The sequence below is a fragment of the Chlorocebus sabaeus genome, chromosome 9, assembly GCF_047675955.1.
Source record: "Chlorocebus sabaeus isolate Y175 chromosome 9, mChlSab1.0.hap1, whole genome shotgun sequence".
Taxonomy (NCBI): domain Eukaryota; kingdom Metazoa; phylum Chordata; class Mammalia; order Primates; family Cercopithecidae; genus Chlorocebus; species Chlorocebus sabaeus.
In genome coordinates, this window is record NC_132912.1 from 135,287,044 (window position 1) to 135,304,356 (window position 17,313).

The 17,313-nt window shown below is 52.0% G+C and overlaps 1 protein-coding gene across 5 annotated transcripts in view; it reads left to right on the forward strand.

The window, feature by feature from the left end:
- The window catches only part of INPP5A (inositol polyphosphate-5-phosphatase A), a 243,125-nt gene that overhangs the window by 152,741 nt on the left and 73,071 nt on the right, over positions 1 to 17,313 (forward strand). For all 5 annotated transcript variants that reach the window (XM_073019478.1, XM_073019481.1, XM_073019477.1 and 2 more), the window contains 2 exons: positions 3,070 to 3,133; positions 10,419 to 10,522. In XM_073019478.1, the coding sequence (XP_072875579.1) occupies positions 3,070 to 3,133; positions 10,419 to 10,522 (168 nt within the window). The remainder of the gene's footprint in view (positions 1 to 3,069; positions 3,134 to 10,418; positions 10,523 to 17,313) is intronic.

Sequence of the window (17,313 nt, forward strand, 5' to 3'; positions counted from 1 at the left end):
CTGTTTTTAAGACCTGCTATAAAGGTGGCTCAGTTCCCTGGGTTCTGAACAGGTTCACAGCAGATGCCTAATGAAATAGCAGGTCAGTCGAGCAGTGTCCATGTCACAGCCGAGTGCATCATGGCCATGCGCAGCCTTCTGGACCCAGCGGCAGCTCACCAGGGCATGTGGCCTGGGGCCAGGGACCAGAGAGGGCCCGAGGACAGAGCCCCATGTCAGGCACACAGTTTCTGCCACCTCCTGGCTTCCCTGTGGAGGCAGAGACGCTGCCTGCTGTGCCCTAGACCCTCCTGCAAGAGGAGAGGAACTGCACTGCGTCCCCCTCGGGTGTCCTTCATCCCTGTCCCCCAGGCAGAAGGTCCCTGTCATCTGTCGGCTAGCCTGGGGGCTCCCGTCTGGGTGGTGGCCAGGATGCAGGGCTGGGAGGCCCATGGCTACCCCACAGCTTTGGATTCTCCCGCCGAGGTCTGGCACTCAGGAATGTGCACGTGTGTGTGTGCACTCGCACCTGCCACCTGTGCCGGGTGGAGGCAGCACATGTCCCTGCTCCTCCCTGTGGGCATGTCCCCTTCCCAGTCAGACACAGCAGAGACAGGAGGCAGAGGCCACCATGGCTTCGGTGCACGGGGCTCAGTCTTGCCAGCCGGCCTCTCTTTTTAGGAGTTTAAATGCACTCCTTGAAGTGTGTTCTGTCAGAGGACAGCTGTGTCATCCTCAAGGTGAAACACTGTTTTCTGGTGAGGTGTCCATGTGGTCAGCTTCCCGGGGAGCAGGACCATCACCCTGGCCCACTGTGTGCTGCACACGCCCTAGGAGCAGGAGCTGCACAGCCTCCAGGGAGCTTCCCATGTTGTGGGGTCGGCATCAAACCAGAGACGGCCTAACAGGTCCCAGAGAGCTGACCCAGGGGCCCAGGGGCCGCGGACAGGGACCTGGCCAGAGTTACTGGCACGCTTGGCCCTCAGCAGGCCCAGAACATAGGTCCCCTCACCACGCACTGTGCCCGGCGCCCTGCGCCTCTGAGGGAGCAGCGACCTCCTGACGCCCCAGTGTGGTGCACCTTCCTACAGCCCTGCCCCCAGGGCAGCCACCCCAGTGACCAGTCATCAGGGAGGGAGCAGCAGTTCCCTGGGAACTGCAGAGCCCGAAGTGTGTGGGACGTTTAGCTTGGGCCTTGGAATTAGGTGATGCTCAAGCATTGCCTTTGTCTTTCTCAGAGAGAGAGTAGCCCTGCAGCGCCATAGGCCAGCATCTTAGCAGGAGGTCCATGCTGGGGCGCTCAGAACTGCGGGGTTGTGGGGTCATGGTTCTGCCCAAAACAAAGCAAGAGTGCATGAGTGCGTGCGTGTGCAAGTGTGTGCATGTGAGCAAGTACACGTGAGTGCATGTGCACAAATGAGTTCGTGTGTGTGACCAAGTGTGTGTGTGCATGAGTGCGTATGTGCACAAGTGTGAGTGCATGACTGTGCAAGTGTAAGTGCATGAGTGTGTGCATGTGCGTGTGCAAGTGTGTGCGTGTGAGCAAGTACACGTGAGTGCATGTGCACAAATGAGTTTGTGTGTGTGACCAAGTGTGTGTGTGCATGAGTGCGTATGTGCACAAGTGTGAGTGCATGACTGTGCAAGTGTAAGTGCATGTGAGTGTACATGTGAGTGCATGAGTGTGTGCGTGTGCGTGTGCAAGGGTGTGAGCAAGCACATGTGAGTGCATGAGTGCGTGTGCATGTTAGTGCATGTGAACAAATGCCTGTGTGTGCATGAGTGTGTGCGAGTGCCTGTGTGCATGTGTGAGCGAGTGCCTGAGTGCGTGTGCACAAGTGTGTGAGTGTACACAAGTATGTGCACGAGTGTGTATGAGTGCATTAGTGTGTGTGTGCAAGCGTGTGGTGTGCATGTGTGGACATGACTGTGCACGAGTGTACAAGTGAAGCCTTGGAATGAGGTGATGCCCGGGTGTTGCCCTTGTGTTGCCCACAGGCTCACACAGAGACAGTGAGGGATGCACGGCACCCTGTGCTTTCAGCTCTCTGAGGACAGGCCCTGTTCGGAGTGCAGAGTTGGGGTTCGAGCACCCAGTGGCTAAGAGTCTCTTCCTTGCAGGAGGCCCTGTGTGACACGGTCACAGTTGGGCTCCCTGCAGGCAGCCCCTGCCCTCCATCTGCAGCTGTGCCCATGTGCCCTCCTCTCTGGCCCACCTGGCACTGCCCCTCCAAACCCTCCCCTGCTTTGTCCCAGCACCTGCCACCCGCACAGGGCACACAGCTATCTCCTATGAGATAGACTTGTTTGTTAAGTCAGGTTTATAAAGGTCTAATGTATAGACGGTGAGATTCGCCCTGTTTGGGGTATAATTTAGTGAGTTTTGACAAAGGCAACCACTGCAACCCAGTGTAGAATATTCTGATCACCCCAGAGTTGCACCAGGCCCCGTGTTGGGGTTGCCAGATTTAGCAAAAGAAAAAAATACACAGAAATAATATACACGTCAATATGAACGCACTGCTGCACGTAGACACAGGTTCACCTGTAGAAAATACAACGTGAAACTTGAAGTTCGGATCAACAAGTCACTGTCTGTGTAGTGTCCATCGACCCAGCCTTGTGGTGCCCGGCCCCGTGCTTTTGCCTTCTCTGGTGTGGAGAGCAGGGGCCCCTGTGCTCTGCACCTGTCTGGCTAATTTGTGAGTGGGAGACACTGGTGGCTCCTGGGGCGATGGGGCAGGGTGGCGCCGGGCGCAGTGGAGCTGATGGTTGGGGGCCCCGGGACGAGGCAGAGCATCAGTGCTGGGAAGGGTCTAGTCCACTCAATGCCCAGCCTGCGGGATCTGCACCCCTGCTGGAGCCAGCACTGGCTGCACGGCTCACCGCGTGCTTGGAGCTTGGTGGAGTTTGGGTGTTCGCAGGTTTCCTCTGCTTGACGTCTTGTGCCTCAGTAACTGTGATTAAATTACAACTGGTTAAACTCTTGCTCTAGCTAGTTTAAAAGAGCTTTTATTTATTGTTAAAAACAATGCTTTAGAAATATTCCCAGCACCAGTCTCTCATTTGATTTCTCTTTTTGCTCTACAGGCACTAGGAAGCTTTTATTTTCTTCATGAATCCTTAAAAAACATCTACCAATTTGACTTTAAAGGTAAGACTGCATGCCGTCTTCCGGGATTTTGTCTCGGCGCTCACCCCTCTTGGTGTCTGGCTTCCCCAGGCCCCTCCTGCCCTGTCTCCGTGAATGGCCACTGTGGGCTGGGTGTCTTGAGCCACTGGCCAGAGGTCACTCCAGGGGCCTCCTGGACCTGGTCTTGAGGCCCCGTGGCCGTCCCACACTGGCTTCCTGGCAAGGCTCTGGTGGGGACCTGGCTTTCCTAGTGTTAAGAGGAAGGAGTAGTTTGTTTCTGTGTTCCCTTCCAGTGTGAGAAAATGAAACGCGAATAAGAGGGTTGCATGTTTCAGAAATAAGAACAGGCAGGGACAGTCCTCCGTGCCGTGAGCAGTGTCCCTGTTTGATGGTCATGTGCTGTGCGTCTTCATGGAGAAGACTTGCCCTGAGACGCTCCACTGACACGAGCTGTCCCCTCCTGTTCATTTCTTTGTTGGGGGCAGGTGTGTGACCTAGGCTGGGTGTGGGGCTTCCCTGCGTGCTCCACACGGCCTGGGGGTGTTTGTGCCATGACTTCCCGTCTGATGCTGTCGTTTCCTGCTGTGTGTGAGTGCTCAGAACCCCCACAGCCTCCAGAGCAGATCACACCCATGTGAAGTGCCTGCACGCTATGGTAACTGGAGCCACAAACGATATCATTTCGCTCAGATTCCGTGTTTGTGCTCCCCCGGGAGACGGAGCGCCTCGTGAAATTGCGCGGCAGAGTCTCATCTCAGTTGCTCGAGCGGCGATTTCATTGATGATGAGAGCAAGATTCTGGCCGGCAGAATGATTTCTCACTGCCCTGTTACCTGAAGATCTTCAGATCCTTCCACATTCAGATCCTTCCCCATTCTAGCATCCGAGCCCTCCTACAAGGCCCGTGGCAGGATCGGCCACACAGAATCGCAGGAGCCGGCCGGTGGCGCTCTTCGCTGCATTTCAGGAGACAGATACCTGCGTGCTGTGTGCACAGGCACGGAGTGGCTGGCGAGAGTGGGGAGAGAGGGCGCTCAGACACAGCGTGTGCCACGGGAAGCTGCAACCAAGGAGCTTGTGTGTCAGGCTTCACCGTGCTCCAGATCTGCAGAACTTTTCTGTTTTTCAGTAGCCATTTGAATACCTGTTTTACTACCAAGTTAAATCAGTCGTGAAGTGCCTGGTGACCCTACAGTGTATTTAAAACTCTACATGAGATGCACACTTCACTCTCGCAGAACTTTCCCCAGGGCCCTCCATGTGGCCAAACTAACAAGAACAACATGAGGAGTGGGCAGCGAGTGCGTCCTGAGCGTGTGGCGTGTCAGGAAGGCGTGCAGACACTGGAGACGTGTGGTCGCGGGAGATGTGAATGAGGGAGGTGTGCGGTCACCGGAGGCGTGTGGATGCTGACGATGTTCTCAGGGCCCGCACGGCAGGTGTTGCTGCTGATGCTCAGAGCAGTGCGGGGCCCTTGGACTAGGGGGTCGGGCTGGGGAGTTGGGCTCGGGGGTCAGGCCCAGGGGTCGGGCTGGGGCCTCGCCGGGCTGGGCAGTTGGGCTTGAGGGTCAGGCTGGGGGCTCAAGGCTCTGAGAAGGACTCAAAAAGAAAACTAGAAATCAGGAACAGCACCAGAAACGAAGCAGTGGCTCATCCGCGCATGGGCTGAGGGAAGAATCAGTGAGCTGGACGGTGTTAGAAACTTCACAAACTGAAAATCAAGGAGAAATGAGAATAAATTTGAAAACAGAAGAAAATGGCCAAGACCAGTGGAACAGCGACAACAGGTGCAGCTTGTAAAGGGAACCCCAGTAGGAGTAGAAGGAAAGGAGCAGAAGGAGGATTTAATGTAGTGATGGTTTAGAACTTTCCAAACTTGTAACTGACACGAAACCACAGATCCAGAAAGCTCAGTGAATGCCAACACCAAGCAGGATAAATGCCAGAAAGTCGACCCCGGGCCACCTTGTGTTGAAACTGCAGAAAATCAAAGAAAAAAGAGAAAATCTTGAAAGAATCCAGGAGATTCCTTATAGGCGAGATGATTCCTTACCTATAAAGGAGCAAGGATAAGAATTACATTGGACCTTTTCCCAGAAACCATGCAAGAAGGAAGAGAGTAGTGTGAAATATTTACAGCATTATAAGAAGAAAAATATCAACCTAGAATTCTATATTCAGAAAAAAAATTATTCTCAAAAGTGAAGAAAATTGACTTTGTCAGATAAGAAAAAAGTGAACTAATTTGTTGCCAGTAGACCTGCCTTGCAAGAAATGCTAAAAGAAGTTCTTCAACAGAAAGAAATATCATATAGCCCAGAAACTCTGGTTTACCTAAAGAAAGAAAAAGCATGAGAGAGGGAATAAGTGAAGGTAAAATGAAATGTATTTTTCTTACCCTTAATTGATCTAGCAGATAACTTTTGTTCAAAGTAATAACAGCAACCATGTATTGATTAACTGCAGCTTATGGATAAGTGGAATGAATAACAGAAATGTTATAAGGACAGGAGGGAGGAATTTGGGGTACTCTGTTACAAGAAACCTGTACTATCGTTTTAAGGAATATAGTATTATTTAAAAGTGGACTTGGATTAGTTATACATGTATATTGCGAACTGGAAACCACTAAAAAACTTTTTAAAAGAAGTATAACTGATGTGTTAGGAGAGATAATGGCATCGTATAAAATGCCCAATAAAAGCCAGAGAAGGCAGAAGAAGAATGGGACGCCCCAAAGATACAAAGAACAAAGGCAATAAGTAGAAAACTTACAAATATGGTAGATATTACTCCAGCTATATCAACGACCCCTTTAAATATGAACGGTCTAAATACACCAATTAAAGGACAGAGACTGTCAGAGTGGATTTAAAACAAATGTACCCAACTATGTGTTGTCTTCTAGAAACCCATTTATATAAACACCTAAAGATTAATAGATAAGGGATGGAGGAAAGTATACTGTTCTAACATGAATCAAAGGAAAACTTAGATGGGCCAAAAGAAAGCTGGAGGAGCCATATTAATTTATAGCATCAAATGCATATATTAGAAAAGCAGAAAGATCTAAAATCAACTATCTAAACTTGTACCTTAGGAAACTAGAGGAAGAAAAGTAAATTAAACTGAAAGCTGGTTCTTTGAAAAAAATCAATAAAATGGATAAACCTCTAGCCAGACTAAGAAAAAAAGACACAAATTATTAATATCAGAAATTACCAGAATAGGCAGAGCAGACTTCAGAGCTAGGAAAGTTTTCAGCAGTAAAGAGGGACATTACATCATGATAAAAGATCAGATCTCCAAGAATACATAACAATCCTTAATGTCTAGGTGCCTAACAACAGAGTGTCAGAATACACAAGGAGAAAACTAGTAGAACTGCCAAGAGAAACAGATGAATCCACTATCATAGTTAGAGACTTCAACGCCCTGTATCAGGAATGAACAGATCTGCCAAGCATAAAATCAGGAAAGACATAGTTTGACTCAACAGCACCATCAAACAAATTGATCTAATTGACATTTGTAGGATACCTCATCCAGTAACAGCAGAATATACATTTTTATCAAGCTCACATGGAACATTCACTAAGACAGATCACATTCTGGGCCGTAGAACACACCTTTACAAATTTAAAAGAATAGAAACCATATGCAGCATACTTATAGATTACAATGGAATTAAACTAGAAATCAGTACCAGAAAGTAGCTGGAAAATCCCCAAATACTTGAATATTAAACAACAAATATCTAAATAACATATGAGTCAAAGAAGTCTCAAGACAAACTTAAAAATATTTTGAACCAAATGAAAATGTGAATACGACTTAACATTCGTGGGATATTAGAACAAGTAATGTTTAGAGGGAAATGTATAGCATCAAATGCATATAAGGAAGAGCTAAAAAGAAAAAGCGCTAAGAAGAAAGGAGGAAAGAGCTAAAATCAATTATCTAAGCTTCTACCTTAGGAAGCTAGAAGAAGAAAAGAAAATTCCAAGTAAGCAGAAGAAAAGAAATAATGAAAATTGGAACAGAAATCAACAGAATTGAAAACAGGAAATCAATAGAGAAAATCAACAAAACCAAAAACTGATTCTTTAAAGAGAGCAATGAAATCGATAAACCTCTAGCCAGACTAAGAAAAAAAGAGAGAAGACACAAATTATTAATATCAGAAATTAGAGAGGGACCATTACTGCTGATCCTGTGGACATTTAAAGGATAATAAAAGAATATCATTAATTTCTGCCTATAAATGTAATAACTGAGATGGGCCAATTCCTTGAAAGACACAATCTAAGAAAACTCGTACAAGGAAAACTAGATAATCTGAACAGGCCTATAGCTATTAACTAACATTGAATAAGTAATTAATAACCTGCTAAAAAAGAAAGCACTAGACCCAGATGGTTTCACTGGTGAATTCTATCAGGCATTTAAGGAAGACATTATATAAGTTCTCTACAATCTCTTCCAGAAAATACAAGCAGAGGACAAACATCCTAAATCATTCTATGAGGTCAGCATTACCCTAATACTAAAACCAGATAAAGACATTACAAAGAGAAGGAAAACTATGAACTGTAAACAAAAATGCTCAACAAAATTCTCAACAGGCAGTTATATACTGTGACCAACCGAGTTTTACTCCTGGTGTACAGGCTGGTTCAGCATTTAAAAATCAATTAATGTAATTCATCACAGCAACAGGCAAAAGAAGGAAAATCCCATGATCATAGAATAGATGCAGAAAAAGCATTTCACAAAATCCACATCTCTTCATGATTTGAAGAAAGCTCCCAGCAAACTAGGAATAGAGGGGAACTTCCTCAACTTGATAAAGCTCCAAAAATCCTACAATGAACACCACACTTAATGAGAAATTAGACGCTTTTCCTCCGAGATCGGGAACAAGGCAGGGATGCCTTCTCTCCTGCTTCTCTTCAACATCTTACTGAAAATCTTAGATAATGTAATAAGACAAGAAAAGGAAATAAAAGCCATATTGATGCAGTGATGGGAGATAGAACTATTTCTGTTCTCAGATGATATGATTTTGTCAAGAATCTCAGAGTCAGCAATAATAACAGACAAACCTGGTACTAATCAGCAATTATAGCAACATTGCAGGATGCAAAATTAATATAGAGAAATCAGTTGCTTTCCTATATAGCAGCAATGAACTGGTGGAATTTTAAATTAAAAACATAATACCATTTACTTAAGCACACACCAAATGGAAGTACTTAAGAATAAATCTAACAAATTAATACAAGATCTCTATGAGGAAAACTATAAAACTCTGATGAAATAAAGAAGATCTAGATAAATAGAGAGAGATTTCATTTTCATGGATAGTGCTATGGTTGGAATGTAGGTGCCCCCACCCCCAAATTCATCTGCTGACCTAACCCCTAAGGTGATGCTGTTAGGAGGTGGGGCCTTGGGAGGCTGATTAGTGTGAGGTCAGAGCCCTCACGAATGGGATGGGAGCCCTCATGAAAGAGGCTGGGAGTTCATTTGCCCCTTCCACACGTGAGGACACACACAAGGCACCATCTGTGAGGAACCTCATCTCCTAGCACCCTGATCTTGGACTTCCCATCCCCTGAAACTAGGAGAAAGACACTTTGTTTACAGACCACCCAGTCTATTTTACTGTAGCTGCCCGGTGGACTGAGACAGATGGGAAAACCCAGTACTGTCAAGGGTTCAGCTCTTCCCAACTTCAGCTATAGATTCAACACAGCCCCAGCAAGGTGTGTCATGCCATTGACAAGCTGACTGTAAAGGTTATGTGGAAAGCAAAATACCCAGAATAGCCCAGAGATTTGAAGAAGAGCAGAGTCAGAGCCCGCACTTCCTGACTTCAAGACTTGTTGTTCTGCCTTGTAGGTGAATGGGCCAGGCAGGCTGTGGCATGTCAGCTCCATGGGGTGCTATTCGGTGATAAAAAGAAGTGAGCTTTGAAGCCGTGAGAAGACACGGAGGAGCCTGACATGCCTGCTACCAATGAAAGAAGCCAACCTGAAAAGGCTACACACTGTGTGATTCCAACTCTGTGACACTCTGGAAAAGGCAGAACTGTGGAGACAGTGAAAGGATCCGTAGAGTCTAAGCTCTGAGTTTAGGGAACGGCCTCTATTTAATGTTCTGTCCATGCTCCATAAGTCGCTGAAACATCTCATGCTGTCTCCTGTCCATGAGGCACCTGCATCCAGGACTGTGCACCTAGGGCTGGGCCAGGTCACAGCACCCAGGGCCAGGTCAGAACACAGCACCCAGGGCCGGGCCAGACCACAGCACCCAGGGATGGGCCAGACCACAGCACCCAGGGCCGGGCCACACCACAGCACTCTGTTTTTGCCTGGGACTCCTGCCCACCCCAGTGGTGACCCAGCACCTCGGCCCACAGTGCCGTGGTCCTCAGGTTGCCCCCTCTGTCCCTCCTGCCACAGTGGGGTGGATAATACCCCAGAAACTGCAGGTTGGAGCTGCTTGTGGGACACAATACACTGCCCCAAAATGGTCTCCAGGAACCTCCTTGACACCCATGAGTGTCACCTCAGTGACCTAGGAGCCATCCTATGGCATCTTGCAAAGAGGCCAGTGGCCACCTGCCCACCGGGCCCAGCAGGAGTTTGAGGAATGGATCCCTGCCATCCTTGATCATACCCCACCATGGGTATGGAGCTACCTGTCCATAAAAAGAAAGACCGAGGCCTGGTTGTGAACAATAGTGAGACCGGCCCTGCCCACGGGCGGGCCTGTGTCCCTGGGCCTGGCCTATCCACTAGGGGCTCCAGGGAGGTGCCAAACAGCCACTGGCAAAGCCCATCTGGGAGGCACCCTGCCGCGAGCTGCCTCTCTCACCGTCACACATAAACCTCTTCCCTGGAATATGAGTGATGGAGGCTGGATACGGGGAGGAAATCAATGTTATTAAACACATTCATGTGAAGGTCTGAGTGAATGGTAATTCTGCAGCCCTCTTAAATATATTCACGGGTTTAAAAGAGGATGCCAATTAGCTCCTGTAAATCTGCAGGCTGGGGGCTCTCGGGGGGTCATGGAGTGGAGCGTCAGATTCCAGGTCATGGGAGGGAAATTTATGAGCCACAGGCATGGAGCTGCCAGCCACCGGGGGTCTGTTCAGGATCGGCGCCCTCGTCGGGGCCTCCTCTCGGGGCCTCCCTTGCTCCCGTTGGGCTGCATGCGGGCCAGAAACAGGTTGTGCTCCAGGCTGGTTGGTGGCACAACGATGGGATAGTCACCTCATCCTTCTGGTCTCTTCCAGCTAAGAAGTATAGAAAGGTCGCGGGCAAAGAGATCTACTCGGATACGTTGGAGAGCACACCCATGCTGGAGAAGGAGAAGTTTCCGCAGGACTACTTCCCCGAGGTGCGTAGCGAGGCTTTCTTACCAACGGGTTTGCTGGTTTGCTTCCCAGAGTGAGCCCGTCAGAAGCGACACTGAACACGGAATTTTCGCATTGCACTGTTGCTGGTCTCAGCTGCCTGTTGTTACCTCTGATAATCCATCTTCCTGGGAGTCCAGGCTCCTGTGGTTGGTCTGGGCTGTCGTATGTCCGGTTGTTACTGATAATCCGTATTCCTGGGAGTCCAGCCTCCTGTGGTTGGTCTGGGCTGTCACATGTAAGGGCAATGAGAATCTAAGGCATTAGCACCACAACAATCAGTAAATTCCTGAATCCTCGTATCCACGAAAAAGAAGCTTCCCCAAAAGATGTAGGAAAATTATTCAGCTCCCCGGCGTGCACCTGGGGTCCCCTGCATCCCCAGCTGGGAGAGGGTGGGCTGGCTGGTGGTAACCAAGACAGTGGCCGACGGTCGCGTGTGCCCATGGTGTGAATGTGGGGCAGGGGCACGGTCCCGTGTCCGATACAGCCTTGGTGGTTGCACCAGGCTGCGAGCAGCAGGGTCCCAGCAGTTACGCATGCATCACCCGGAGAGTTTAGAATCAAATGTGTGGAAGGCATTTGCCATCTCACTGCCAGACGGTGTTGATAAGAAATTGGTGTTTCCTTCTGGCCGCCATGCTCTTTTGCGAGCTGTGTGTGTGCAGCTGTTGCTCTGTGCATGTGGTCTTTGGGCAAACCTCACACGCGGCATTGTCGGTGTCTGCCTGGCCTAGTTAACCTGTCAAGGCAGCGTTTGCTGCTTTGCCCTTCCTAATCTGCTAAATCACAGTGGGGTGCAGGCACCGTGGCCAGAAGCAGCCTGGGCACTGAGGCGGGTTTGGGGGCATCCAGGTACCGTGGCCAGAAGCGGCCTGGGCACTGAGGCGGGTTTGGGGACGTCCAGGTACCGTGGCCAGAAGCAGCCTGGGCACTGAGGCGGGTTTGGGGGCATCCAGGTACCGTGGCCAGAAGCGGCCTGGGCACTGAGGCGGGCTTGGGGGCATCCAGGTACCGTGGCCAGAAGCGGCCTGGGCACTGAGGCGGGCTTGGGGGCGTCCAGGCTGTGATATAGGAGCTCTCGTCCGGACCTGTCTGCGCGGCCAGCCCCAAGAAGGATTGCTCCGCAGTCCTGTCTCCACGAGAGTCGTGCAGGCTGAGGCTGCTACGGAGCTGACTTCCAGCAAGGCCACAACTTTATTAACTTGCTTTATGGCCCACACCTTGACTGAGGGACTGTGGCCGCCCCATGAAGGATGGGGCGCTCCTGTCACCCTGTGGCTCGGCCTCCTCATCCATCTTCCCTAGGCCAAGGACACCGTGTCAGTGGGCCAGCCTCCCGTCCTCGGTCCTGCTTCCGGCACCGCCCGCTTGCCTCCCTCTGCTCCGGGTGTCCTGTGGTTGGAAAAGGACATACAAGGAAGCTCCGTGGTCTTCTCCATGCACAGTCGCATCCTGGGTCATGATAGCCTCCCTGAAGGGGCCGCCTGTGGTGCAGGCCCATTGGAAGGGCAGGGTGGCAGCTGTGGTTCCCCTGGAGAGCCTGTGAGCTGAACTCTGGCCTCTCTTGAACTCAGCCAAGGCTCTCATCTCAGAGTGACCGGAGACAGACTCAGGGCCCTTTGTGGGAAGCATAGGTGCTGGGGGGGCCTGGGCTGGGCGGGGCCGTGTGCTGCTACTTGATGGCATGAGGAGAGCAGCTGTGGGCGACCGGGCTGGTCCAGGCAGGGGCTGTTGACCCAGCACCTTGTCTCGGGACACATGTGACTGCATTGCTGTCCAGGGCCGTGGCTGGACTAGGTGCTGCTGGGCTGCCCCTCCTCACCAGGTGTCCACTTATTCACTGGGTCCTGTCCACCCTGGATGGGGTAGGAGAGCCCACAGGGAGCCCCACAGTCCCTAGGGGTGAGGGCCGAGGTATGTCGCGAGGGGCCAGGGGCCACAGGGTCTGCCATGGTGGGAAGCTCAGGGGCAGCGGGCCCTCAGCAAGGAACAGATAGTCTAGGGTCCTCCCAGGCAGCCACACAGGCTCCTGACCCTTCCGTACCTCAGCCCCGCCCTGAAGCAGCAGAACCTCCTTCTTGCACCCACACCTCAGGCTTCTCTCCTGGACCCAGCAAGCGGGGAGTGAGGCCGGGGCCCAGGCTGAAGTTGGGCAAGGTCTGGGGGCCTCTGCTATGACTTTGCCACCCTTTGGAGGGTGGGTGCCCCGGCAGGGGTCTGAGTGTGGCCCCTGGCCTAGGTCCCTGATGCCAGTACTCTGAGTCCTCTGTGATGCTAGGGGCCTGCTGGCGTGGGTCTGTGGAGGGTGTAGCATGGGGGGCTGCCCCTCCTCCAGGAAGAGCAGCCTCAGCCCCGGTTTGTATAGAAACTCCAGCACCCAGCCTGGGTCCAGCCCCTTCCCGCCTGCCGTGGACCTGGCTCCAGGGACTGCAGTGTTGTGTCCACAGGCAGAGGAGAAGGCAGATTCTGGGAGGCAGACGATTCCTGGGAGGAACAGGCGCCGATGGGAGGTAGACGATTCCTGGGAGGAACAGGCGCCGAGCCTCTTTGTGTGGCCCCGGCTCTCCTCTGGGAGAGCAGCGTGTTGGTGTCCGCAGCCTGGTGGTCAGCTGCTTGGCAGATCCTCGTGGCTGCTGGTGCCTGGGACGGGGGGCCAGCCCCTGCCTTGGGCCAAGGCCTCCCTGTGGGTCAGGGCCAGCCCTGCCACGTCATCGTCTTAGAAATCCTCCCGGGACCCGTGTGTTTGATGGTCTGCAAAGGTTTTCCGATGTTTCCTCTTCCCTAGTAAATTAACAAAAGGAAACTTATTTTAAAAACTATAAGCTTCTCACGTTCTGTCCGTAGTGTGGGTTTTTAACCCCACAGAGCCTGTGTGGCGCCCGTGTCCCGCTGGAGGGAGGAAGGAGGAGGGAAGGGTCCGGGGAGCCATGGGGGTCCCGGCCTGGCAGCCCGACCGGGCCCGCGCCTCCTTGTGTGCCTCTGCACCCGACCTCGTGCTGTGTGTGAACACATTTTGGAGGAAGGAACTAGTTTCAGACTGATTTCTCTTTCTTTTATTACGGTCACTTAAGGGTAATCTAAATGTAATTACCTTGATGGGGGTATAATGCAGTCTCGGGTAATTACAGCCGCCGCAGAAACTAACAAAACTTTCTCTGCTGATTTATGGATGCTTTTGGCTTGGTATGAATTTCAAATGATGCCTCTGGGAGCCACACTCCAGATAATGTGAGGCCATTTTTAAAAAGCAGATTTGTGTAGTCGATCAGGGCGAGTCATTTTTTTCCTTTTGCCCGTAGTGAGAAATTGGTTGTTACCATAGATCACAGGGCCGGCTGCAAGCTCTTATGAAAGATGAATTAATTCCACTAATGCTCTGAGCGGGCCTTCGGCGTGAGGGCTGTGTGGCGATAACCTCCCCGCAGCCTCTCTTTTCTCCGTGGCGATTTATGCCGTCTTTTAGTGGATGAAACCGGCTGGAGCCGCTATCCATCTGCCGGCTGAAGGAACCCTATTAATAGGCCTGAGAGAGACTTCATGTCATCAGGTGAAGGATGTGCCCCACCCCCACGTGATGTAGTGTCATTTCTGAGGTGAAAACCTCTCTGGGAGTAGAGGAGCCCACATGGGCCGGGGGCGGCCACCTCAGGAGAGCAGAGCCACGGCCGTCCCATCTGCAGGCTCCTGAGGGCTCCCGGAGCGAGGGCTTTGAAGGTGGCTGGTGATCCCGCATACAGCCTGAGATGGAGGAGACCCCCAGCCCTGGCCATACACCCTCTGCTTCCATTTGCCGTGACCTGAGCAACAAGTATGTACATCCAGAAGCTTCTGGGGTCTTCCTGAGTCCTGAGCATGTGAGCAGTGGCTGAGGCCCCAGGATGCCTGTCTCTGCCTCCCAGCACTTCCTGGCCCTGCTCTGGAGGACGGTGTGGGGTGTGTCCACCTCGGGCTGGGGTGCTCAGGTGCACCCGTCGGGGCGTGGCCTCTGGGAGGGGCCCCTGAACCTGCTGATGACTCTGGGGACCTCCTTCCTCTTGGGCCACCCCACCCCAGCCCTGGCTGCATGCTCGGGGCTTGGCCAGCAAGGGGAGTGAGGCGTCAGGAAGTGGGGAGTTCAGTGCAGGAATTGGGGCGGTGGTTCCAGTTCTTGTTCTTTCTCCAAAGAGCTGGCGGGTTCAGGCCCCAGTTTCCTCGCTGGGGAAATGAGGTCAGTGCCTGTCCTGAGTGCTGGCGGGGCCACTAAAGGGTGCGTGGGACGCCCTCTGTGAGGCCTCTCCCCGTGCCGCACATCCCACCCTAAACCCAAGGATGTGACCGCACCTGTAGCCACGGGCCATGGAAGTGTGAGGACACTGTGGGCTGTGGCTTCATGTGTTCCTACTGTAAAATCCTTGGAAACCTAGTCTTAGCACAATCGTAGCTGCTCTGATGAGCTTACCTCAAAAGGAACTTATTTTCTACAAATACTTTAGAAAATAGTTGGTTATGATAATATACTGTTAAATTTTCTGAGATTCATTTGCAATTTATTTTAAAATCTTAAATTAGAATCCTAAAGTTACAGTTATTACCAATTTATATTATTCAAAAATAACATTGTTTTTCGTTTTATTTGTTCAGTCTATGGATAATTAATGTTGAAAAAAAATCTCCATTACTGTGGAAAACTTAAAAATCTAAAAAAAACCAAGAGGTACACACGTGCACATAGATTCAAGACACACAAACACACAACTTAATTAACACAAATAATTGAAAACTCAGGAGAATAATAATTAATTTTGGTTCAAAAATTTACAAATGCCTTCCATTTTTAATGGAAGTAAAACTGTTGACGGTTATAGCAAATTCTAGGTAAAAACCTGGTGTGCTCAGTTTGGGGTTTCTGCCGTACCTGTCAGAATTCAGAGGCGTGCGTGCAGGGAGGTGCTGTGTCCCTGTGTCCCAGGTCCTACTGCCTGTCTGGAAGCAGGATAGGCAGTGCCTGGGCACAGCTCTGCCACACGTGGGAAGTGCCTGCCTCTGTGTGCCACGGAGCACCTTTGCTGTCTCGTTCCACAATGTACTCTGGGTCTCTGGCTCCAGCACTCTGGGGCTCTGGCTCCAACCAGCGGGACCGAGACCCCAGCCTCATGGGCTGTCCCAGCGGGGGATGTGGACAGCGCCTGTGCCCAGGAAGTGGGCTGTGGGATGCTTGGGGTGGGCTGGGGCTCACGTTTACACAGGGGTGACTATGGGCTTGGGGAGTGGCAGGGGCACTAGCATGAGTCTGGACATGGGAGCTGGCAGAGGGCATCTGCCAGTGCTGGTTAGGAGCGGCCTCCGGGTTCCCTGCCCCAGTGCTGGTTAGGAGCGGCCTCCAGGCTCCCTGCCGAGCCCACACACCAGGGTTGGGACTCCCCTCCCTCCCGTTGGGTGCCCCCCACCCTTCGGACTCACCATTTCTCCCAGAAGAGCTGGCCCTGACTGTCTCACAAGGCCAGCTTCCCCTGCAGTCACCCCTGTGACTTGGTGCAGGCAGACACCTGTCCCGGTCGCTTGGTGATTGCATCGGCGAGGACAGATCCGGGCTCTAGTGGTCGTTGTCCGCTGGCGAGGACATGGCTCCGGGCTCTTGCACTTGTCAGCCGTGTCTCCTGCACAACCCTGTGCCCGCGGTGTCCGTCTTCCCGTTCATGTTGACCGCAGGTTTCTCACCCGCCAGCCGGAGGCCCCTGATGGAGTCGGTTTCTGGGGAACTGGCCCTCGACCGTCTGCACACACACGCGGTTTCAGCCCCCCCACACACGCGGCTTCATCCCCAGACACACATGCAACTTCACCCCCACACACACACCGGCTTCACCCCCCCACACATGCAGCTTCACCCCCACACACACACCGGCTTCACCCCCCACACACATGTAACTTCACCCCACACACACACCGGCTTCACTCCCCCACACACATGTAACTTCACCCCACACACACACCGGCTTCACCCCCCACACACATGTAGTTTCACCCACACATGCGGCTTCACCCCCCCACACACGCAACTTCACCCCCATACACACACGTAGCTTCACTCCCCCACACACACACAGCTTCACTCCCCCACACACATGTAACTTCACCCCACACACACATGCAACTTCACCACCACACACACACATGGCCTCACCCCCACACATGTGGCTTCACCCCCCCACACACACACAGCTTCACCCCCCCACACACACACGCAGCTTCACCCCCCCCACACACACACACAGCTTCACCCCACACACACACGAGGCTTCACCCCCACACACACACGCAACTTCAACCCCCACACACACAGCTTCACCCCACATACACACATGGAACTTCACCCCCACACACACGTGGCTTCACCCCTCACACACCCACACACAACTTCGCCCCACACATACACAGCTTCACCCACCCCACACACGTGGCTTCACCCCACACACACACACAGCTTCACCCCACACACACACACAGCTTCACCCCCCCCACACATACAGCTTCACCCCACACACACACACAGCTTCACCCCCCACACACACACACACAGCTTCACCCCACACACACGAGGCTTCACCCCCCCACACACACGAGGCTTCACCCCCACACACACACACTTCAACCCCCACACACACACAGCTTCACCCCACATACACACATGGAACTTCACCCCCACACACACGTGGCTTCACCCTTCACACACATGCAACTTCACACACACATGCGGCTTCAACCCCCACCACACCCACGCAACTTCACCCGG